The sequence below is a fragment of the Chaetodon trifascialis genome, chromosome 19 (assembly GCF_039877785.1).
Source record: "Chaetodon trifascialis isolate fChaTrf1 chromosome 19, fChaTrf1.hap1, whole genome shotgun sequence".
NCBI lineage: Eukaryota > Metazoa > Chordata > Actinopteri > Chaetodontiformes > Chaetodontidae > Chaetodon > Chaetodon trifascialis.
This window is the reverse complement of record NC_092074.1, coordinates 1,225,752-1,251,485: the sequence shown is the minus strand read 5'-3', so window position 1 is coordinate 1,251,485 and position 25,734 is coordinate 1,225,752. Positions and strand designations below refer to the sequence as shown.

At 43.3% G+C, this 25,734-nt stretch overlaps 1 protein-coding gene across 2 annotated transcripts in view; it reads left to right on the top strand.

Moving 5' to 3' along the window:
• slc35f1 (solute carrier family 35 member F1) overlaps positions 1-22,172 on the top strand; it is a 30,530-nt gene extending 8,358 nt beyond the window's left edge. Inside the window, exons 2-11 of one of the 2 annotated variants that reach the window (XM_070988142.1) lie at positions 2,430-2,605; positions 3,529-4,453; positions 4,558-4,628; positions 4,944-5,098; positions 5,191-5,255; positions 10,933-11,092; positions 15,527-15,683; positions 16,128-16,180; positions 16,377-16,531; positions 20,556-22,172. In XM_070988142.1, the coding sequence (XP_070844243.1) occupies positions 4,966-5,098; positions 5,191-5,255; positions 10,933-11,092; positions 15,527-15,683; positions 16,128-16,180; positions 16,377-16,531; positions 20,556-20,789 (957 nt within the window). In that variant the 5' untranslated portion in view covers positions 2,430-2,605; positions 3,529-4,453; positions 4,558-4,628; positions 4,944-4,965 and the 3' untranslated portion in view covers positions 20,790-22,172. The remainder of the gene's footprint in view (positions 1-2,429; positions 2,606-3,528; positions 4,454-4,557; positions 4,629-4,943; positions 5,099-5,190; positions 5,256-10,932; positions 11,093-15,526; positions 15,684-16,127; positions 16,181-16,376; positions 16,532-20,555) is intronic. The other variant, XM_070988141.1, reaches the window with a different exon arrangement.
• Positions 22,173-25,734: the final 3,562 nt, after the last annotated feature.

The window sequence follows — 25,734 nt, the reverse complement described above, 5'->3', positions numbered from 1 at the left end:
TTCCCTGCCATCCATGACTTGATATCTAAAATGCAGTTTAAAAGGGTATCTATTGCCGCTGTGTCATCCGGGGACACGGCAATGTACAGCTGTGTATCATCAGCGTAGCTATGGAAACCGATGCCGTGTCTCCTGATGATGTCCCCAAGAGGAAGCATGTAAAGATTAAAAAGAATTGTACCTAAAATTGAGCCTTGGGGAACCCCACACTTAATTTCATGGGTTCCTGAGGAGCAAGTATCCATACTTACATAAAAACATTGGTCTGCGAGATAAGAGTGGAACCATTTAAAAACAGTACCAGAGAGGCCAACCAGGTGTCTGAGTCTATTTAATAAAATGTGATGGTCTACTGTATCAAAGGTAGCGCTTAGATCCAGTAGAACCAAGACTAGTTCTAGTTATCGAAGTTCCACCTGATGTCATTTAAAATCTTTAAAAGTGCTGTCTCGGTACTGTGGTTTATCCTAAAGCCAGACTGTCTCTCAAAGATGTTGTTTCTGTTTAAAAAGTCATTGACTTGGTTAAAAACCAGTTTTTCTAGAATTTTACTTAAAAAGGCTAAGTTGGATACAGGTAAGTAATTATTAAAAACTTTGGGATCTAGAGAGCTTTTCTTCAGAAGGGGCTTATATTGCTTGGTCTTACAAATCATGTACTCCAGTTACCTCGACAGTCAACAGATGTCTTTTGGGCTCCTTCTGCATGACATCTGCAGGCACCCGAAGTGAAAAAAGAATATATTTAAGCCTCCTTAAAGTATACTTGAGTAAATTATGTTTCCAGTGCATTTATATGAATGTGTACTAACTTGAAATAGATGAAAGGATCCTTTTGATATTATGAATATATATAAAATATAAAAATATATTTTTAATATATATATATATATATATATATATATATATATATATATATATATATATATATATATATATATATATATATATATATATATATTTTTTTTTTTTATATATATATTTTTTGTAAAATTTAAGTTCAGTAAGTGCACTCTTTAGCCTTTTGTACCGTAATTTACATTACCTATCAGATGATGTATACTGTACTGTATGCTCTATCAGCCATGTCTCCACCTGTCAGTAGATAACGAACTTCCTGACAGACAGGAACAGTAAATGAGCCTGGGGAACATTGCATCCAACAACCGGACTATCAGCATGGGAGCCCCTCATCGATGTGTACTCTCCACCCTCCTCTTCTCCCTCTAGTCCACAGGTCTCAAACTCATTCCACAAAGGGCTGAGTGGCTGAAGGTTTTCTTTCCAACCAAGCAGCAGCACACCAGACTTGACTCATTTCATTAGCTGATCTCAGTCTTCAGACATCTGATTGGTCAGACTGCATGCTCTTGATTGGTTGGAGGAAAAACCTGCAGCCACGTGGCCCTTTGTGGAATGAGTTTGAGACGCCTGCTCTAGTCCAATGACTGTACCTCAGGAGGCCTGTTTGTTAAACTCCCAAGTTTGCACAATGGTCATCAGTCTCATCCAAGATGGTGACAAGTCTGCATACAGATGGGAGGTTGAACACATGGTCCTCTGGTGCAGTCAGAACAACCTGGAGCTGAGCATGCTCAAAACCACAGAGATGACTGTGGACTTCATGAGAAGCCCTCAACACTTCCCCCATCACCATCCTCAACAACACTGTTTCCACTTTCGAAACCTTCAGGTTTCTGGGATGCATCTCCTAGGGCCTAAGGTGGACTTCAAACATAACCTCAATCATTAAGAAGGCACAACAAACAATGTACTTTGTACATGAGCTGAGGAAGTTTAGCTTGCCTGAACAGCTGCTGATCCAGGTCTACACAGGAACAATCCAGCCTGTTCTATGCACATCCGTCATTGTCTGACATTGTCTTTGGGTCTGCCACCAAACAGGACAGACCAGACTGCAATGGACTCTAAGGACTGCTCAGAAAATCATTGGTGCCAAACTGCCTTCCCCTCAGGACTTGCCCACCTTCAGACTGAGGAAGTGGGCAGGAAGCATCACTGCAGACCTCTCACATCCTGGACGCAACCTGTTCCAATATTCCCCTTCTGGTAGTCACTACAGATCACTGAATGCCATCACAGCCACACACAAAAACAATATCTTCCCACAAGCTGTCACTCTGATGAACAATTAGCTCGTCATACAGTGTCTAACCCTCTGTTAGCTAATAGTTCATTACACTCCATTTAAGAGGTGATGATGTGTCAATGTTCAGTTCACAGCATTTTTCTGCTTCCCGCAACTGGCAAAAAAATCAGTTGTTGCAGGTTTAAGTATGTATGTATGTGACAAGCTGAGTGTTGCTGAAGTAATACTTGGGCTATTACTGAAACTATTATATTGCTTTTGCATCTGCTCTAAAATAATGATACTGATTACCCTTTGTCCGTGTCTCCTGTCCTCTGCAGGGATCTGTTGGTGACCTTAGCCTTGGGTCAGGTCCTGTCTTTGTTAATCTGTGCTATTGGTCTGACCAGCAAGTACCTGGCTGATGACTTCCATGCTAACACGCCGGTGTTCCAGAGCTTTCTCAACTACATCCTGCTGTTTCTTGTCTACACCACCACATTGGCAGTCAGGCAAGGTACAGACAGAAACTGAGGCTAGTGGGGACAAAATGCAGGTCCCCATAATGTAAATCATTATATTTTACGGTGAAGACTTGGGTTAAGGTACGGGTAAGGTTAGGATTAGGTTAAAGTTAGGTTTAGGGTTAGGGTAAATCTCCAGGAAAGTCTATGTAAGTCTATGTAATGTCCCCAAAAGTGATGACCTAATGTGTGTGTGTGCGCGCATGCACATGCGCATGCAGGTGTGTGTGTGTGTGTGTGTGTGTGTGTGTGTGTGTGTGTGTGTGTGTGTGTGTGTGTGTGTGTGTGTGTGTGTGTGTGTGTGTGTGTGTGTGTGTGTGTGTGTATGTGTGTGTGTGTGTGTGTGTGTAGACTACTGTAAGTATGCTGAAACTAGTAGTGAGCAACCACACAGATTGTGATTTCAATCGAGAAACAAATAATTTGCATGGCCAGAATCACCAAATCCTCCTCATTACCAGTAGTTCAAATTTGTCCTCTGTGGAAGACATTTGTAAAACTGAATATCTCCCACCCCCTGCATACTACTGAATTAATTCCTTTTGCTATTTACAGAGAACATTTAGGGCTTTTCAATGATCAAATCAAATTTTCACTCTTTAAACAAAATATTCATAACACACCCACAGCAAGACAGCATGCCAGTATATTCCTCCACTAAAGTAAGTAATTTCTATGTACAAATAACAAAAGAATAATATGAAAAAAATATATATAAGAGCTGAAGAAAAGATTGTGCTTGCAAGATTCTTCACTCAAAACTTGGAAACACTGAAGGATTTTCAGAATGTTCCAAGGAGGACTATGGAAATAGTGTGTCCACTCTGGACACTCTGATGATATATTGTATGTTTAAGAAACTGATGCTTTGTATTTGCATTTTTTGACCTGTCTCTCCATCTCTGTGTCTTATCAGGGGAAGAGAACTTGCTTGCTATTCTGAAGCAGCGTTGGTGGAACTATATGATTCTGGGTTTGATAGACATAGAGGCCAACTATCTGGTTCTTAAAGCTTACCAGTACACTACACTCTCCAGTGTACAGGTTAGTGTGTATGTGTTTAAAACTTTGTTTACCCACAAAAACAGAACATCAACATCCTTGTCATGGTTAGTACAACTCAGCCTGGGTACAATTCTATAATATTTAGCTCAAACCTCAAAGAGGTGCAAGACTGGCTGCAGATGTTTATACTGTAATCAAACCATCAGTTAACAAGTCAAATCTGCACTGTCTCTGTCTCTTGAGAGTCTCCGAACCTAATGGAGTATTAACTGTATTTATCTGGTTCACATTGCATAGTACCTATGAACACATATTAAATGGATTTAATTTCTCAGAAGGTAATTTAATAAATCCTCATTGGAAAATTCAATATTTTACATTATATTAAGACTGTATGTCAGCAATTACCCGTTTGGAAACAGCCAGGGCCATAGAACTGATCTGGCAGCATCCCTGCAGGGGGGTATGCCAGGTAGGAGGTTCAACAAACTTTGAGTTTATCCCTGAACTCTGAGTTGACTTACTCTGAGATGGGAAATTCTGAGTATCCGGTTCCAGAACAGCTGATCTGAGTTCAGTCAACTCTGAGTATGTTCACCTTGAGTTGAGCGCGTGCACAACCACCATAAAAAGCATCCTTAATGGCAGCCCTGATATCGTGAGTCAGCAAGACAACTAAAAGACAAAGGATCAAGTTATTATACCCCAATGGAGTTGGAGGTCTTATTGCAAGCCTATGGGGAGTATGAGCACATATTTCGGTGTAAATGGATCACCGCTCCAGCAGCGAAGGAGAGAGACACAGCATGGGAGAAAATTGCTTCCCAAGTCAACACGTAAGTTTGAATGTACTATTCCATTAACTTAACATTTAACCGTACTTAAGATCGTAGCATACAGTTATGAATATAAATAGGAATAAAATCTGTTTTTCATTTAGGTGCAATCCAACAGGGGAGAAACGAACTTGGAAGCAGCTAAAAATGAAATATAAAAACATCATTCAAAAAGGTAAGGCATATTTTGCTAGGCTATGATTGTACCTCACTTTCATTTTAATTTTATTTTTTTTTAATTGACTTAGGCTATTAAACAAAGTAAATATTAATTCAGTTGCTACTTCAAGTAGTAATTTAAACCCCTCACAAAATGTTGTTTTAACGTGTCATCTCACTTAATATCCCACTTAGTAGATTAACACTTGATACGTTTACACATTTTTATTTTATACATATTGAAGTCATTTAAAATGTGACGATGTGTCCACAAACTCAATAAAATACTAATTTAAAAAGGATTAACATTTGAGTTCTGCACTGCCAACAGGGAGAAGGCAGAGGCCTGAAAAATGGGTGGAGGGCCACCTCCACCACCTCTGACAGAGGCTGAGGAGCTGGCCCTCAGCCAAAACCACGACCGACCGGTGGCTGAAGGCATCCCCGGGCGAAGCTCATCTGAGCCTGTCACCCCCCAGGACACAAGTGCGTACATCAGATGCAAGTATACACTTGTATACTATATATACAATACAATACAATACTATAAACTATATAAAATCTCCACACCCCAACAGTTGTGGATGGTGTCATCTGCCTCGTTCAGCCTCCTACTACTGAAACAATTGAACACCCTGTAGCTGTAAGTATTCCATACTCAGATCTTGCCTCAGATGGTAGTTCAAAGTATTCTGAAACGGTATCTTTTCCTGCATCACAGGAGAATGATGATGATGATGATGATGATGATGATGATGATGAAACACTGTCTGCTGCCACAGGGAGAGATCCAGAGAGGCTTACTGAAGTGTGTCTTAATATTATGTATAGCTACTGGCAGTGCTCTACCCATTCACATTCCTTTACATTCTTGAGTGTAATTTGGAGTTTGACATGTACACTGAAGTGATGAGCATAGATAATGGACAAACAGCTAGCACATTCTTGTCCGTCAACAGAACATGGCTGGGCATCACCAGGAGGACAGTCCAACAACTTCTGCAGTAGTACATAGCGTGACATAGTGAAATTTTCGGTCAATACCATGTTAAATCTGTATGTAGAACTGTAGGATTCGTCCACATGTTTCCCAGTTACCAGTGAAGTTGTATAGAGTTCACCTTATGAAGAGTATAGAGAAAAATTAAAAGGAAATGGTCTATCTGGATTGCCAGATTATAAAAACAGACCTTGAAATTCTATTGCTGGAATGGCAGTTGAGGTGGGTGCACTTCACAGGTGAAATATGTTAATGGATGGAACTATATTACAAATCCCTACTGCTGCTTTTGTACTTTTAGGGAATAAAGAAGACCAAATCACGTGTGAATTTGTCTTTATTTGACTGTTTTAATCAAAAGTAATTTTTGCTGATTAGGTCCCTTACAGCCCTTCCATCCTGGACGTCTGCAGTGGATGGGATGTCATCCTCAGGGTCATTAATTTGTACGGCAGGGTGTTGCTCTCCTCTAATAGTTGCAATATTATGGAGATGGTCACCCTCTCTGGGGTGACCCTGAGCTTACGCAGGCACTGGAACCAGGATTTGAGTATGCCTATGGCCATCTCAACCCGGGCTCCAGTCCTGCAGTGGGCCACATTAAAATGTTGTTGGGGCCCCGGCTCAGGGTCAGGGTAAGGGGTCAACAGTGTGGGCTGGCATGGATAGCCTCGATCCCCTAGTAGGTAGCCATCAAACACTCCTGTAATTATAGAGGACACATTTGAGTGCATTAAAAAGTGAGACAAAGAACATTTGTACAAAGTTTTAGCTTCCTTGCACATGCAAATCTGTTGCTCAGACTACACTCCTAGTAGATCCAGGAGTCATGTACAGAGCCAGGCCACTTGGCTTCTACATTTGTCATGATGTAGGCTGCATCACATATGATCTTCACAGTGCAGAGAATGACATGAGTTAAAGTGTATTGTAATGTATACATTTTCATATACATACATCATTTTTAAGATGGTAGCTCATAAACCTGGACATTGATACTGTGAAAGGATTTTCTATTCACATAGTCCCCTTCATTTTCTGCAGGCGCAGGAATTTGTGTCCCATCTATGCATCCCCTCACATTTGGAAGCCAAAAATGACAGCTAATTAAGCTACTGAACCCACTCTGAGGTCGCAGCAGAATGTATATCATAATTTAAAATAATAGAATATATGATTTCTACATCAGTCACCTGCAATCCTGTGGAATTCCTCTTTGATGTTTCTAAGAGGTTTGAGGAACACTGCCATCATTAGTGACAGGCGTTTCAGTGCAAGGGTTACTTTCCTCACAGCTCTACACACTGTTGCCTTTCCGAAGTGCTCTGCATCCCCAATGTTGTACAAAAAACTACCATTTGCAAAAAAACGTAACTTATGTGTAGTGTGTACTACCTTAATTTGATGTTGCATTCGTTGATAAAATGTCGGGGCACCACCTTCCTCAGCTAAGAAGGACTGCAGAAATTAACTGCTATAACGCTGATAAAATACTAATGAATGGACTAAAAGTAAATCAGTCTGATAACCTGAAGTGTAAATTCTGGATACAGGGATCGTAGATATTCAGTTCAAAAGGACACCGTCTAACCAGGACTTAAATCAAAATATCATTTATTAAGCAGAATTGTGGATAATGGGTAATGTATCATGAATAATAAGACAGAAGATGGGAGGTGATATGACAGAACACACATGAAACTTAAGGCAACACAATGGTAAATAAATTGGCGATAGTGAGAGGCAGTTGAAAGGGAATAATGGGGACGCGAACGCAGAGTTAAGGGAATGAACGATTAATGGAGAGAATTTGGACGAATTGACCTACTCTTAACCTCACGGACCAACTCTTATTCAAACCCGCTTAGTGTGCCTACTTGGTTGCTGGCGTCCCGTTGTGCTCTGCTCCGAACTGACTCGAAGACGTTCCAGATGTTCGTCCATGACTCGATCTGCTTGGTGGTCTAGTGGAAGGCCCAGGCACACCAAGGTGACGAGCTGATGCTGAACGGGGCGTCTCTGGAACTGGTTCTGCGGTGTCGGTTACAGATGAGGGACTGCTCCGGGTGGTTGTGAACCGGACCAAGCATCAACGGCTGGCTGCAGGGTTTGGTTCGGTTGAGTCCGTGATGGATTATTTTAGACTGATAGTACAAATTAAGAGTCTCTTCGATGGCCCGTCGAAGAAGGCTACAAAATTAGTATTACTTGCCTAAATTTACTCATGTTAAAAACAAAACGTTTGGCTAAATAGAAAGTTAACTTTAAAGCTTACGGCAAATTATAAGAATACGTCTTCTGAAGATAATTTACGCTACTCAGAATGGCTTTAAGTAGCTTGAAGATGAAAAACTTAAAGAGCAAAATGACTGTGCAAAACTTAAGACAAAGAAGTAAGGAAAAGAACCCAGCTGAGAGTAACTAGACGTGAAAAAAAAGAAAACAAAAGAACTACTAACTAACTAACGCGCACTACACGCAGTTTTTAAAGGTCGCTCTGGGGCGTGTCGAAAGTGCAGGCCATCGAATCGCGTGAGACGGTTTGTGGCGCGCGATGTAATCTCGCCTCATGGAGCTGAACTAATCAATGATTCATACGAGGGGCTCATCTGCTTCTCACCATGGTCAATCACATATAATTTCAATGACAAATTTTCAATGACATTTCACCATTGTTCACAGCATGCATTAGACACTTTCTATGGTTGGTTGACAACATTAAATGATAATCATGGCACAGTTTCATCCCAACATGTATAATGATTCAATGAATAACTAATACAAAAATAAAGATAGGAATAAAGAGAGGCAGACTATATTTGCCAAAAATGATTATCACGATTACGGTTACTTATCGATAAATGTGTCAAGTCAATTATATTCAATCTGACGGTTAGGGACCTCTGGATGACAGTATGGTTTTGTAATGATAATTCAGACAAACTTTTATAAAACCGTTAATATCACAACTTGGTCATACTTCAGGTGAGAGATTCTGGGAAAACACCAATATTATGCGTACAATGAGTCCTGTAGGGTGAAAACATCAAAAGTTAAGTTTAACATAGAAGTTTGGTTATCCTGGAGTATTGAGAAAAGCACACAAGCATATACCACAGTTGCTTCAAGAATGTCTAATTTACAACCCATCAGCATTATCTGATTTTTGGAGGTTCCTCTGGAGCCTGGCATTTGTCTCTCCAGACGGTTTTATTGTCTTGATCTCCCATGGGGCTATCAGGAGCGAATTAGCGTTGCCATGAGAAACATAGTGAGGAGAAGGTGAGGAGAAGGCCACCTTTGATGTTGAGGTGTCTGTGTCCCTGGCTTCCCTGAAAAGAAAACATGGAGGAGATGTCTCTTGTCCAGACATCTTGTCTCTGAAATTAACACCTTCCCTGTAAACAGTTCAAATGGTCAATAGCTCTTGAAAGTTGGGATGCTTTACAACTCCATTTCTCCTGAAGGAATGCAGAGAGGGTAAGAGAAGGTCAGTTAGAGGCCAGTTCTGCTACATATGTTATCGAGATAAATTATACCGTTTGATGAAAAGCTGTAGCATTCGAACAGATATTCATCTGGAAATGACAGGACATCTAATCTGGGTCAAAAGATTCTCTCGTGACATAAAGCATTTCGAATCAGTTGGGCTTCGATATTGATCGGATTGGGAATGAATGGGCAATCCATGTCTAACTGCTTTCTTAATGTGGGAGGAGATGTCGACACTCAGGGTTGTAGTCAACCTGCCAGAGAGCGGGTTATGTTCACAGAGTCTGTTGCCATGGTGACTGACTCAGAGTTTCAGTTACCTCTCTTTCTGGAACGGATAACTCAGAGTTTCCCTCATCTCAGGGTTAACATACTCTGAGCGTTCACATAACCCACTTTCTGGAATACCCCCCAGGACAGACAGGACAGACACAGAGCATGGGAGCATTGCCATGCACCTACACCACCAACTAACACACATACCCATTCTTGATATTATAATTGTAATTAGAATTTCAGTTGAATGTAACTGCTGTTTCGCTAAAGATATACTTACAAGCTGTGGACTTTAGGCAATTTAATAATTTTCATAACACACCGTAGTTTTGATGGAATAAACTTTACCTCAAGTTATGTAACCGTAGCAGCTGATGGTGGTGCAGTCAGTGCATGTGAATTGCCTCAGTCACATGACCTGCTCCACTCCCAGGTTATACCAAACATCTATAGCAAAATCTATATCTGTAGTCATGTCTTCCCTGAAATATTTTGTTGCAGAGGAATGATATTATAAAAATACTACTGTTACTATCTACATAAGATAAAGTGTTTTGGTATGAAAAAACATTTTTGATTTAACCAGCTATCCTGTATCATAAATATATCTAATTTATAGAAATTAGCACTCTGAGTAGCACTGGTTGTTAACCACAAAACAGGCACCTCCCCCCTTACTCTTCCCCAATTTTATTTTCTGCTCCTGGTGGTGAATGGAGAGACCCTCTGGAATGAAGCCAGAGTCCAGTATTGAAAGGTCGAACCAAGTCTCTGTGAAAACCGTAACATTGCAGTTCTAAGTGTGCCATGTGAAAAGCCATCATGCTCCTAAGTTCATTCAACTTAAGATCCAGTTACTGGCCATTTGTGAGAACACTATGTAGAAGAGGCTGGTTGTATCTTCAGACACACACAGTTCAACTTTGTACCACAATGTATATTACTGCACCTTTTACGTTATCACAAATAATGGTTGGTATGCTAACACTGGCTTGCTTACTCAGTTTAAGTAATTTTACAGAGCCTATGGACCGAGCTCCAAACAGCAAGCTTGCTTCACCCTTGTCAAGCCATCAGCAGTCTTTTCTTAACATACCCAACAGCAGTCAACACAATCCACAGCTTTGCAGAAAATACAACACCTGAAACTACTCAGAAACTAACAAACTTAACAGACAAAGTTCAATGATCAAGTTCTAGGTTTGCTTGAAGTCTCTTTGAAGCTATACAGTCCCCCCAGCGGAGTACAGAGGTTCACAGGGACAACAACATCCTCTCAAACAAGACAGACCCAGCCAGAACAACTCTCTCCACATTGTAGGGAGCAATGGTGTGGCAGTAGATAGTCCATGGTTCTTATCCACTGTCGACTTTCCAGCCCACTGCTGCTGCTGTTTATTGATCATCAGTGTCACTGGTCACCAGTTTGATGCTCTGCACAAAGTTATAAAACCAACAACCAAAATAAAACAAGTCCAGACATGGAAATAATTGAACTCAAGATAAAAGTACTCATGAATGTGTTTTTCTCTGTCTCTATCCATCCTCTCAGCTGTTGGATTGTTTTGTCATCCCAGTGGCTCTGTTGCTGTCCTGGTTCTTTCTCTTGGTGAGGTACAAGGCTGTCCACTTTGTCGGGACAGGACTATGTCTGCTGGGTATTGGCTGCATGGTGGGAGCCGACGTTCTACTTGGTCGGCAGCAAGGCCTTGGTGAGAAGCCATTCCCCCTCACATAAACACTTGCAGTACACAGCATGATGTTACAGTTTGTGGCTGAGCAAAAGGCAAGGAGTGAACCCAATGTTGCAGACTTTACAACACGATGAGAGGAAACTGTCCAAATGATTTATTTAATAAGTATAGCAAACAAAATCCAACTAAGTACAAAATCCAAAAACAAAAAAGCAATACCAGGAAAACAACAATCTTTTAACAAAGAGGGAAACCAAGGACTAGACTAGAATACAACTAGAATCACAGGGAACAAGGAAAGCCACACATAAGGGATGGTGCCACAAATCAAATCAAACTTTATTTGTATAGCACCTTTCATACATAAAAATGCAACACAAGGTGCTTGACAAGAGATAAAAACATAAAGAGATAAAACATAAAATAGCAATATGATAGCAACTCCGCCCGCCCCCCACTCACCCACTCCTCCAAACACACCCGCAGACCTACATCGTGCACACACAACCACACACACACACACACACACACACATACATACCCACAGACACTTACCCCAACGAAACTGTCGGTATAATAACATGGCAGGGCACTGAGGCATCATGAGGGGGAAAAAAAAAGAAAACAACCTATGGGGAGCTCATCCACACTGCGAAGGACCACAGCCCATGGCCACAGAGACCCCCGACCCAGATAAACCAGGGTGGACTCATACATAGTGCAGAGCCCCCAGTCCCCCGACCTGGGCAGACCGGGGTGGACTCCACACACCGGGAAGAGCCCCCCAGGCCTCTGGACCTGAGGGGTCCCCCGGAAAACGCCCTGGCGGGCAGACCAGACATCCCTCCCAGCATGGAGGCCCCCGTGAGGAAACACTGGAGCTAAAACCTAAAGGACAATAGAATGAAAAGACCTAAAACCTAAAAGAAAATAGAATTAAAGACCTAGAACCTAAAATTTAATCAAATAAAAGAACCTAAAAGCTAAAAGACAATGTGCTAAGGTAAAACATGTCTAAAATAAAAGAACCTAAAAGCTAAAAGACAATGTACTAAGGTCAAACATGTCTGAATTAAAAGAGCATAAGAAATCAAATGAAAGCCAAACTAAAAAGGTGAGTCTTGAGCCTCCTTTTAAAAACACCAACGGTCTCTGCGGTCCTGATGCCCTCTGGTAGGCTGTTCCAAAGCTTTGGACCATAGTGGCTGAATGCCGCCTCCCCGTGGGTTTTGGTCCGAACCCTTGGAGGCCGGTGCCAGAGGACCTCAGGATCCGCAAGGGGTGATATGATAAGAATAGGTCAGATAAGTAAGATGGCCTAAGACCGTTAAGACACTTAAAAACTCATAAAAGCACCTTAAAGTCGTTCCTGAAACATATGGGGAGCCAATGCAGCGATTCTAAAACTGGTAATGTGCTCCCGCCCTCTGGTCCTCGTCAGCACACGTGCGGCTGAGTTCTGGAGTAATTGTAAGTTATAGATAGTCTTTTTGGGAAGACTAGAGAGCAGGGCATTACAATAATCTAGATGGCAGGATATAAAAGCATGCATCAGTACCGCCGTGTTAGCCTGAGAGAGAAACGGGCGGACTCTGGCTATATTTTTAAGATGGTAAAAACCTATCTTTGTTACATTTTTGATATGAGGAATAAAACTAAGCTCAGAGTCAAAAATGATGCCCAGATTCTTAACAGATTGTGAGGGTGTAAAACCTTGTAGTTTTGGTAAAAGTGTCTCTCTCTTGCCTTCAGGACCAATAACTAAAACCTCTGTTTTGTCCTGGTTGAGCTGTAGGAAGTTTTCTGCCATCCATGACTTAATGTCTAAAATACAGTTTAAAAGGGTGTCAATAGGCCCATGTCATCAGGAGACACGGCAATGTAAAGCTGTGTATCATCAGCGTAGCTGTGGAAGCTGATGCCGTGTCTCCTGATGACATCCTCAAGGGGAAGCATGTAAAGATTAAAAAGTACTGGACCTAAAATTGACCCTTGGGGCACCCCACACTTAATTTCACGGGTTCCGGAGGAACATGTATCCAAACTTACATCGAAACAACGGTCTGTGAGATAAGAGCAAAACCAATTAAAAAGAGCACCAGAGAGACCCACCAGGTTTATGAATCTGTTTAATGAAATGTGGTGATCTACTGTATCAAAGGCGGCGCTTAGATCCAGTAGCACCAAGACTGTGAGTTTTTGTGAGTCTGCATTACACCTGATATCATTTAAAATCTTTAGGAGGGCTGTCTCGGTACTGTGGTTCGTTCTAAAACCAGACTGATATTTCTCTAAAATGTTGTTAGTGTTTAAAAAATGATTTAGTTGGTTAAAAACCAGCTTTTCTAAAATCTTACTTAAAAAGGGTAAGTTGGATACAGGTCTGTAGTTATTAAGAAATAGCTCTAAATAGCTCTTCTTCAGAAGGGGCTTCACCACTGCCGTTTTGAAGGCAGCAAGGAAGACACCCGTCTGAAGAGAGCAATTCACTATATTTAAAATCTGTTCCTCAAATAATCCATAAAATGTCTTTTAAAGTGATGTGGGAATTGGATCTAAAAGGCAGGTTGTTGGATTTACCTGGGAGAAGACTTGACCAAGTGTCCTCGCATCAACCAGGGCAAAACTCTCCAGTTTTTCCTCTGGTAAAATCGACTGTCCAGGTGTGTTAAAAGTTACATTCTGATGTGATACAAGCCTGGATCTGATGTCGTCGATTTTACTTCTGAAGTGGTCTGCAAAGTCCTCGCAGAGGGCATCCATTTGTGTTTCTGGGGATTTTTTAAAAATGGTGTTAGTTAAAAGATCGAAGGTGGAGAAAAGTAATTTTGGGTTGTTTTTATTATCTGAGATGAGGTTTAAGAAATGGGATATTCTTGCCTGTTTGACTGTTTTATTGTATGATTTGAGTTGTTCACGGAATATTTCATAGTGAACTGTGAGTTTAGTTTTTCTCCACCTTCTCTCCGCAATCCTGCATAGTCTTTTTGATTTTTTAATTTCATCTATACTTCACAGGGGTAAACGTTTTGTTTTTAGTGCTTTTGTTAAAAGTGGAGCCACAGAGTCTAAGGTTAATCGCAATTTCCTGTTAAAATTGTCAACAATAAAATCGCATGGTGCAGGTAAGACTTCTGCAGGAGTGCTCTGTAAAATCTCAATAAAATTTGCAGCCACCTCACAAAGACAGAAGGAACACACTGGGTGCTTTTCATTCGGTAAATTGGTCTCCTCGTCTCCTCCACTCGCTTCCTCTCCCTGCGTCTTAGCTCCGCCCAGTGAGGACATGAAAGAGGGATGTGAGGAAGAGACGAAACTCTGAAAATGAAAGATTCTCGCCGTATTAGCTGTCAAAGGGACTGCAGCTGAATGCACATAGAAGCCTTTATTTAAGAACAATTTCTAAAAACACACAGTAGTCTTTAATTTTGTAATTTGTTTTAAATATGCGAATCATTTAAACTTTCTTTTAAATCATCTAATATATGTATGGGTTTGTGTTGTTTGACGATCACTCAAAAAATAATAATAAAAGAAAAATAAAAGAAAGAAAAAAAGCTGCCCTGTGTGATGCCACAACTATTCGTAGTTAAAGTCACCTTTATATCCTAAAGTGACAGATATATCAAGCCTTGCTTTAATATGCTGTAATATACCAAGAATTTTCATTAATTTCTTGGTGAAAGATACAAAGGACACAGTTGAAATAAGAATCAAGATCATGGACTACTTACATTTGTGAAGACCTGCTCCCGCCATGATTCAAACGTGTGCCACATGCGACACACCCCTTAAATAATAAAAGACTTCGGCGTAGGCTACACCGGTGTATCCTCACTCTGATCTCCTTTAGAAGCCACCTCTCTCCTTGCTCCTCGTCTCCTTCAGGTGCATTTAAGCAATTGGAAGATCCTTCATCATGGCAGAGGGGAAACGACTTCCGGGTCGAGGAAGGAGAGAGGAGACGAGGAGGGCCAATTCAACCTAATGAAAAGCACCCACTGACTTAAATAGACAGGGAAGGAGAACTAAATCAGACACAGGTGAACACAATCACAAGGGTGGGACAAATACAGGAAGTAAAGTACACTTAGACACACAAGGGATGGCTACCAAAATAAAACAGGAACTAACAAACTAAATCGTCCAGATCCTAACACATGATACATGTATATTTGATTCTAGTCAGCTCATCTAGGCCCAGAGATACAGATAGTTTTAGGTTTTACTCTGAATTTCTAAGTGCTTCCAAAGGCAACTGAAAAACAAATAAAGCACTCCTGACCTTGATATTGCATACATATGTACAGGCACATGTTCAAGCTCAGGGTGCAGGTGTATTTGGATGTTGCCAATTTATTGGGATTGCAGTAAGTCTCTTACTTTTTTGCTAAAAGCAAAGTCTTGCTCATGCGTCTATCCTTATGTCATTGTTCTCCCTCACCGGTCTAGGAGAGCAGAAGCTATTTGGTGATCTTTTGGTTCTGGGAGGAGCAACACTGTATGGGATCTCCAATGTCTGTGAGGAGTTCATTGTGAAGAACTTGAGCCGGGTAGAGTTTCTTGGTATGATGGGACTCTTCGGATCCTTCTTCAGTGGCATCCAGCTGTGAGTTTGCATCATGGGGAGAGCTGCAAAATGGTGGAAAGTAACTAACTAATAGTACCAAAGTACTGTACAATGTCGACTTTGTTGTACTTGAGTATTTCATTTTTTGCTGCTTATACTATACTATACTATACTATACTATACTATACTATACTATACTATACTATACTATACTATACTCAGAGTAGTTATTGGAGTTGAGATCTGGATCTGGAAGAGGATGATTTCCAGAATAGTCCCAGAAATCTGTACAAGCAGTTCAAGGACCTCATTTTGGACTCTCATTTGTTTCTCATTTGTCAATGCACACAGAGATTATCTGCAAACAGATTTGTGTAGTTTAGTGGGACAACCTCCGTAGTAGATACCACAAAATCTGTACTGTATGTGTGCATAGAATGTGGAATATGAGCCCTTTCTCTCTGTACATGTGTTCTGTTGCAGGGCCATCATGGAACACAAGGAACTGCTGAAGGTACCCTGGGACTGGCAGATAGGTGAGTGTGCACACACACACACACACACACACACACACACACACACACACACACACACACACACACACACACACAGAACTTGGATTCATACACACCAGTAATATTATCACAAAATGTAATCTACAGGTAATCCAAATGTTGTCCGAAATAGCAATTTAAATGTAATGTAAAGCATTTGATCTCTGTTTGTTTGTAGGTCTTTTCTATGTTGGTTTCAGTGCCTTCATGTTCAGCCTCTACAGCTTCATGCCAGTGGTGATGAAAAGAACGAGTGCCACCTCAGTCAGTCTCTCTCTGCTCACTGCTGACCTGTACAGCCTCTTCTGTGGCCTCTTCCTCTTTCACTACAAGGTAAGACCAAACTTCCAGGAAGCATTAATTTTGCGATGAATAGGTCAAAAGATGTCTTGACAAGGAAGAAGAGTGTGTTTTGGGGTTCTGCCTTGTCATCAATTTTGATCTTTTTTTAACTGTCCATAATGAATCTGATAATGTCATAGGAGTGCAATGACAAATCTGTTCTACACTGTTCAGCTTTGACTGCAGTAAACTGAAGTAACAGGCAACTGTCCCCTGTTAACTATAGAGTCTCTGAACAGGACACAAAAACTGACAATCACAGTAATGTTATGCTGAAAAATATCATTTCAGTTCAGTTCAGATTTGTTTATATGGCACCAAATCAGAACCAAAGTTGTCTCAGTACATTTTTCCAAGTAGAGCAGGTCTAGACTATTTCATGTACAGATACTTAACAATTTTGCCCTGAGATGAGCAAGCACTTAGCAACGACGGTGAGGAAAAGCTTCCTTTTCACAGAAAGAAACCTTGAGTGCGGGGGCAGCCATCTGCCTTGACTGGTTGGGTTTAGAGAGAGAGAAATAGAGAGAGCAATATACACAGCAATAACAATAATAATTACATCCATAATAATAGTAAAGACTAATAATAAAATATTATATGATAGTATAAGTATATGGTATGTGTATGATAGTACAGATGGAGCGGCCTCAAAATTCCCCTAATTTCATGCTGGGGCCCTGGCGGGTCCGTGACTGGTCCCTGCTCTGCAGTAGGCGGGTTTGTGACTGTAATGAGATCCCCCGCGATGACGTCATCAGCGCGGGGCCAACTCGTAACGCCCCTAAGCTCCATTTGCGGAAACTACCTGCACTCGCTCGATCAGTCCACCAGGAGGAGCAGTCATTATTACCGTGTCAGCTTTGCTGAGTCGTTCATTAGATCTGCACATAGCCTCCACTGCTGTAAGAAAAACTGCTTGTCTAGTAGAGCACCCTGTGCAGTTTTTTTAAATATAATTATGCTTAATCATCCACATTATTGTAGTGCTCGTTCACAAACTTCTTGGATCTGCTCATCTGCCCATCCTGCCTTTTCCTCCACATCTCTCTCCACCTTTGGAGAGGCTCCCAGCGCATCTCCGCATGCCGAGTGATTTGTGCCCAGAAAATTAATCATGAATAACAGAAGTTGTGCGTTGCATTTTTCTAGCATTTTGAACTGCTAAACAGTTAAATGTTTAATACTCTGCCTGATTCGCGGAGCCACTCTGCTTTTCAGTTGGTGGGTTTCCTGTTTGTAGCGCATTTTAGATTTGCGGTTCGCTATTTGATGCGGTGACCAGCAATACGCAGAGTCCTGTATGTGTGTGTACTGTATATTACTGGACAGAAATCATTTACAGTGCGCTGAAGAGGGAGGGACGGGAGGATGAAATGCCAATTTCAGCCTGTGATCTGTTAATGTCTGACTGAACAGCCTCATGGAAGTGATATTTTACAGTTCTACATATTTTAATCTAACGAAATTCGTTAAAACAAGTCACTTGGTGCTTTCAAAGTCATGTCATTGAGCTGAAAGGTTCCAGATTTCGTTCGCCTTCACAGGCGGCTGCGGAGCGCAGCAGACGGCTCGCACTGCGCACTGCGATGTTCAACATCATAGACTTAATATACTGTAGTTAATTATCACTGATCTTTTTCATCGCTCTGTCTGTGTGACTGTCTGTGTCCTCCTCTCTGTGTCTCTGTCTCTTTTTTCAGACTGTTCACGCGATGAATATAAACAGTAACTATTTAAAAAAGTTATAGTCGCGGGTAAACATAGTGCTCAGAAGCGCACCAAGAATGCATTTTTTACGTCAGGCGTTGTGCACGCGTGTTTGATATTAATATTGTGCCGCTGCACCTCAAATAAATGTTTTTTTGGGAAACGGAAATGTTCAATATGACTTCATCATGTTAGACCAGGCAGACAGGTTCTTACTACAAGATCAACTCTCCCTCCGCAGCCAGTGAGCCTCATCCCCCGCACAGACACCTACATTCAATCATGAATAATCCTAATGGGCCAATCAGACCCATGAAAAAAAACAATGTTGTGGGGCATAAAGGGCCAATGGGCCGATGTAGATGGGCCAATCTACTTGTTTTTATTGGCCAATCAGTTAACACACACACATGAAAACGGCCAATAAACAGTGAAATCAGTATCATGAGTATTTCTCAGATGATGATTTCTGTATCTATCTAATCCGTGGCATGCAATATTGTACCCCGATTTTGGATAAAGTATAAATCCAATTGTTTCATTGTTTCAGCTGTCGTGGCCAAATCTCTTGTTAACTTATTAAGCTCTTCCGCACAGTGTGACATCTATTTTAATTATTAGAGAGCTGCTCTAATGGCCACTGATAGACAGTCCATTCTATTCTATAAACTGTTGGTGGTTTGTGAACTTCACTGCATTTGTGCATTTGAAGCGATTAACTCCCGGCACATTTCAGAGCTGAGTAAACCTGTAGTTTCACTGACACATCACGCATCATCACCACGGGCGTCATGATGTTCTCCTGTCTGTCACTCTGTCAGGCATGTGTAGTGTCGAGCCGGCCGCGTTGTTGGCTGAAAAGTCATTATTTGCATTACAGTGTATCCTTTGTTCTAACTCAATGGATGGTCGCCAGCCAAACAGGCTCCCAGCCCCCACTGTCCCACAGACTAGCTATGGCCAGTAAAATAGGTGGAGGGCTGAGGGGAGCGTGTACCCCCAGTAATTAAAAATCAATTTGTGCCACAGATATTAATATTGTGTCGCTGGCTACTTTATAGACTTCACTAAATGTTTCCATTACACTTAATTACATTTATGGATAAGCCAACTTTCCCACCTCCCTCATGCATCAAAATGTATATTATCAGTCCGACCAGGAAATCTTTCGATCGCAAAAATTAGCGCATATTCAACCAATACTAACATGACTGTCTACTGGCCGCTTCCTGGTCTATTTTTGCCGAGAGCCGCGCGCCTGTTGCCGAAAACATTGGTAAGCCCTGGAATCTCCAGATGACGCGCTCTGCTCCTGCAGCTTTTCTGTTTGCAAATCGAAAATATGCATTAAAACAGGCTGATGGAAACACACATTTAAGACTTTTTTAAGACTTTGTGCGAGAAATATTTTTCTAAGTTGATCTAAATAATCAACGTAAAATAGTTGAGTAACTGTGACTGCCTAACTACAAATAAGCCTACTAAAGCAGATGAATGTAGTGGAGTAAAAATCTTTGCCCTTGAGATGTGTTCCTGTGAGGGACAAGCCATCTCCTGGTGACACCCTGCAATTGAATGAAGAGGCGTGTTTATAGTGGATTCTGGGCACACCCCCAAGAGGAGGGGGGGACTGGTAGCTGGCTGGCAGCCGGCTGGGAGCCGGCTGGGAGCTGGATGGCCTCTGGCCTGGAGGGGAATTTCGAGGCCGCTCCATCTGTATATGTATATATTAATATATGCTATTTTATGATAATACATGTACATAATAGCAATAATAAGTATATGATACTAATAATAGTAGGAATGTGGCTAATTGTAATAACAGTTGCAGCAGTAGGCCATGTCAGTCAGAATAAACAATTGGTAGGTTCAGTTTAATTTGTTTTTACCACAACATGCATGAGTAAGTGATCGTCAGACTAGAAAAGTAGTCTGTATAAACTGTTTAAATATACTCCATTTCCATTTACCCTGTTTCTTGAAGCAGAGAGTTGGGGCTAAGATGACAAGAAGGACATTGAAATTTGGAAGCGCTTGTAGCCTCTCTCCTGATGCATTAACTTAAGCATGCATTCATCAGCTGCAATACATGCTAAAGGCAGATCATTGCTGCACAAACACTGAAGAAAATTGGAGTGGATTCCCAGGGAACATTGACATCACTACTAAGCATGGGACATGTTGTCTCTCTGTTATTGATACCTACACAGTGATTTTTGTTTACAAGATAGGAATTGAAGTAGAGTAAAGAAACAGCGTGGAAATAAACTGTTTAGGTTTAAGTCTGTCTGTCTCTTTGTTGCAGTTTTCTGGCCTCTATCTGTTGTCATTCTTCATTATTGTCTTGGGCCTGGTGCTTTACTCCTCCTCATCTACCTATGTGGCCCAGGACCCACGAGTCTACAAACAGTTCCGGAACACATGCAGCCAGCAAGCCAACAACAGGCCCCCGCTCAGTCCTGGAGTCCTGGAGCCCTCCGTCACCTACACCAGCCTGGGCCCTGAGGCAGAGGACGAGCTTCCTGTACGTGTAGCCTAAAACAATCTGCGAGGGAGTTTAGTCTGTAAATCTGGTGTAGTCAGCTGCACCCTCCAGTTTCTGCTCACAGTTGTACATAGTGAAATATTGCTGACTGTACCTAGTCTGCTGAACAGGGCAGCTGGGTGATCACCCTGGTAGGTCTAGGTTTTCATTTTGTGGCATCTATTGATGGACAGAATCTCCACCCATTCAATGACCAAATTAAGCAAAATTTATGTACCAAAATACTGTATGTACCGGAAAATGACTTACTAGAATGTAATTAAAACAAATAGCACAGTGAGTGAAAATGTTGAGTTCACTGTAATCAAAGACAGCAGACAGTAGTGACTGAAATGTTTCATTCATGTAAATAGACGGTATTGTAATTTTAATATCATGCTTTCCTTTTATATCAGTCAAAAATGTTGTGCTTCATACCCGTGTATTTGCTAATTTCTACAGTATTTTTAAATCCACCTGCTCACATTCACTCACAAGCTTGGCAAGTAATACAGACTGGAGTCAAATTTACATTCATTGTAGTGGGAGAAGTGGGGAATACAAGTCTCCCCAGAGTTCATTGAGTTAATTTACCAAATTTGTATCACAAAAACCTATGTAGATATTGCATCAGAGCCATTACTACCAATTGAAGCTACTGAAGGGTTGTCTGTGTATTTTTCACATGGTGGATATTTTATAGGCGGAGACAAATAAATTTAGACTTACTATATTTACGTTTGACCACTTTTACACCATACACCATAATTGTACACTTTTTGACAGTTTCTGACAGTGTGAAAAAAGCTTAATACAGCATTTAGACCTTCATCTTGAGAAATAGAATTTACAGAAAATAAGATAAACAAAGTGATGAAAGATCTAATTGATAATAAAAAATAAAAATAGAGACTTTATTTTTGGTGTGTGGTCAGGTGTTGGGGTTGAGTTGCATTTGGGAGAGTTGGACTCAAGACTTTGGAATCTCGGCTATGACTCTGTCTTAGTTCTTCTGGTGAAGAAAAAATGGTTTCTCAAAAAGGTTTCTACAATCAAAGCTGGATGCACACTATATATTATAAAACAGGATTTACACACAGGTGTCTTAGATTCGATCCTTCTTAGTCTAGGAGAAGGTTATCCATGCTGTAATAACATCATATTTAGATTATTTTTTTAACTCCCTGCAGTCGTTCCCCTCATGTCTCCTCCAATTACCCAATTCAGATCTTCCAGAATGCTGCAGCTAGGACTTGTGCCCAACAGCAACACCATATTATCCCTATTGCAGTATCTCTCGACCGGCTACCATTCAGATGTGAAGTAGATTTTTAAGGGATGCTCCAGTGGTTTAGTGGTTTAACTTTCATGAAGTTAGGCCATTTTGAAAAGACAGATAAAAAATGAATGAAAGAAAAATGAACGAATGAATGAAAAAATGATTAAGGAGAGTTTAGATACAGACATTTAGTATCTAGTATAGGTGAAGTTTGCAAACACTACACTTAATTGTGTCCTCCATAGAGTTGTGAAGTGAAAGGATCTGTTTTGGGTGCCCCTGGTTCTGGAAGTAAAAGTCCCATTAATTTTTCCCAAAGACCATGTTATATGACTCACAGTTGGAACACTATTACTCAGATGGGCATGCAACTCTCCCAGTTAAATCATCTCTGATTGAAAAAACTAAATAATTTTTAAAAAAGTCAAACGTTCAAGCATGTGTACATAAGAACTTTTTTTTTTGTTGGTCCCCAATCCCATCCATCCATCCATCCATTATCTTCCGCTTATCCGGGGCCGGGTTGCGGGGGGAGCAGTCTGAGCAGGGACGCCCAGACTTCCCTCTCCCCGGACACTTCCTCCAACTCTTCCGGGGGGATCCCGAGGCGTTCCCAGGCCAGCCGAGTGACGTAGTCATCCCAGCGTGTCCTGGGTCTTCCCCGGGGCCTCCTCCCGGTGGGACATGCCTGGAACACCTCCCTAGGGAGGCGTCCAGGGGGCATCCGATAGAGATGCCCGAGCCACCTCAGCTGACTCCTCTCGATGCGGAGGAGCAGCGACTCTACTCTGAGCTCCTCCCGGGTGACAGAGCTCCTCACCCTATCTCTAAGGGAGCGCTCCGCCACCCTGCGGAGGAAACTCATTTCAGCCGCTTGTATCCGGGACCTCGTTCTTTCGGTCATGACCCAAAGTTCATGACCATAGGTGAGGGTAGGAACGTAGATTGACCGGTAAATCGAGAGCTTCGCCTTTCGGCTCAGCTCCTTCTTCACCACGACAGACCGATACAGCGACCGCATTACTGCAGCCGCTGCACCGATCCGCCTGTCAATCTCACGCTCCATCCTTCCCTCACTCGTGAACAGGATCCCAAGATACTTAAACTCCTCCACTTGAGGCAGGAACTCTCCTCCAACCTGAAGGGAGCAAGCCACCTTTTTCCGGTCGAGAACCATGGCCTCGGACTTGGAGGTGCTAACTCTCATCCCAGCTGCTTCACACTCGGCTGCGAACCGCCCCAGCGCATGCTGAAGGTCCTGGCTCGAGGAAGCCAACAAGACAACATCATCCGCGAAAAGCAGAGACGAAATCTGCCGGCCCCCGAACCGAACCCCCTCCGGCCCCTGGCTGCGCCTAGAAATCCTGTCCATAAAAATGATGAACAGAACCGGTGACATAGGGCAGCCCTGCCGGAGTCCAACATGCACTGGGAACAGGTCCGACTTACTGCCGGCAATGCGGACCAAGCTCCTGCTCCGGTTGTACAGGGACTGTACAGCCCTCAACAGAGGGCCTCCAACCCCATACTCCCGGAGCACCTCCCACAGAATGACGCGAGGGACACGGTCGAATGCCTTCTCCAAGTCCACGAAGCACATGTGGACTGTTTGGGCAAACTCCCATGAACCCTCAAGCACCCTGTGGAGGGTATAGAGCTGGTCCAGTGTTCCACGGCCAGGACGAAAACCGCATTGTTCCTCTTGAATCCGGGGTTCGACTATCGGCCGGATTCTCCTCTCCAGTACCCTGGAATAGACTTTACCAGGGAGGCTGAGGAGTGTGATCCCCCGATAGTTGGAACACACCCTCCGGTCCCCCTTTTTAAAAAGAGGGACCACCACCCCAGTCTGCCAGTCCAGAGGCACTGTCCCCGTCTGCCACGCGATGCTGCAGAGGCGTGTCAACCAAGACAGTCCTACAACATCCAGAGACTTGAGGTACTCAGGGCGGATCTCATCCACCCCTGGCGCTTTGCCACCGAGGAGCTTGCGAACTGCCTCAGTGACTTCAGCCCCGGTGATGAATGAATCGGCCTCCAAGTCCCCAGTCTCTGCTTCCTCTACGGAAGACATGACAGAGGGATTGAGGAGATCCTCGAAGTATTCCTTCCACCGCCCGACAATATCCCCAGTCGAGGTCAACAGCTCCCCACCTCCACTGTAAACAGTGTTGACAGAAAGCTGCTTCCCCCTCCTGAGGCGCCGAACGGTTTGCCAGAATTTCCTCGAGGCCAACCGGTAGTCCTCCTCCATGGCCTCCCCGAACTCCTCCCAGACCCGAGTTTTTGTTTCTACAACCGCCCGAGCTGCCACACGCTTGGTCTGCCGGTACCCATCAGCTGCCTCAGGAGTCCTATGAGCCAACCAGGCCCGATAGGACTCCTTCTTCAGCTTGACGGCATCCCTTACTTCCGGTGTCCACCACCGGGTTCGGGGGTTGCCGCCACGACAGGCACCGCCGACTTTACGGATAAGCTATGGACGGCTGCATCAACAATGGAAGTGGAGAACATGGTCCATTCGGACTCAATGTCTCCAACCTCCCTCGGGATCTGGTTGAAGCTCTCCCGGAGGTGGGAGTTGAAAACTTCCCTGACAGCGGGTTCCGCCAGACGTTCCCAACAGACCCTCACGGTACGTTTGGGTCTGCCAAGTCTGTCCCGCTTCTTCCCCTGTCAGCGAATCCAACTCACCACCAGGTGGTGATCAGTTGACAGCTCAGCCCCTCTCTTTACCCGAGTGTCCAAGACATACCGCCGAAGGTCAGATGATACGACTACAAAGTCGATCATTGACCTCCGGCCTAGGGTGTCCTGGTGCCATGTGCACTGATGGACACCCTTATGCTTGAACATGGTGTTCGTTATGGACAAACTGTGACTAGCACAGAAATCCAATAACAGAACACCACTCGGGTTCAGATCGGGGAGGCCGTTCCTCCCAATCACTCCCCTCCAGGTGTCACTGTCGCTGCCCACGTGAGCATTGAAGTCTCCCAGCAGAACAATGGAGTCCCCGGTTGGAGCACTTTCCAGTACCCCTCCCAGGGACTCCAAGAAGGCCGGGTACTCTACGCTACTGTTCGGCCCGTAGGCCGAAACAATAGTGAGAGACCTATCCCCAACCCGAAGGCGTAGGGAAGCGACCCTCTCGCTCAGCGGGGAGAACTCCAACACATGGCGGCTGAGCTGGGGGGCTATAAGCAAGCCCACACCAGCTCGCCGCCTCTCACCGCGGGCAACTCCAGAGTAGAAGAGAGTCCAGCCTCTCTCAAGGAGTTGGGTTCCCGAGCCCAGACTGTACGTGGAGGTGAGCCCGACTATCTCTAGCCGGTACCGCTCAACCTCCCGCACTAGCTCAGGCTCTTTCCCCCACAGTGAGGTGACATTCCATGTCCCCATAGCCAGAGTCGTTGTCCAGGATTTGGGTCGTCGGGGCCCCCGCCCACGACTGCTACCCATTCCACATAGCACCGGCCCCTTCTGATCCTTCCTGCGGGTGGTGGGCCTACGGGAAGGCGGGCCCACGTCGCTCCTTCGGGCTGTGCCCGGCCGGGTCCCGTGGGCAAAGACCCGGCCACCAGGCGCTCGCCTGCGAGCCCCAACCCCAGGCCTGGCTCCAGGGCGGGGCCCCGGTGACGCCAATCCGGGTGACGTACGCTTCCTTGCTTTAATTTCTTT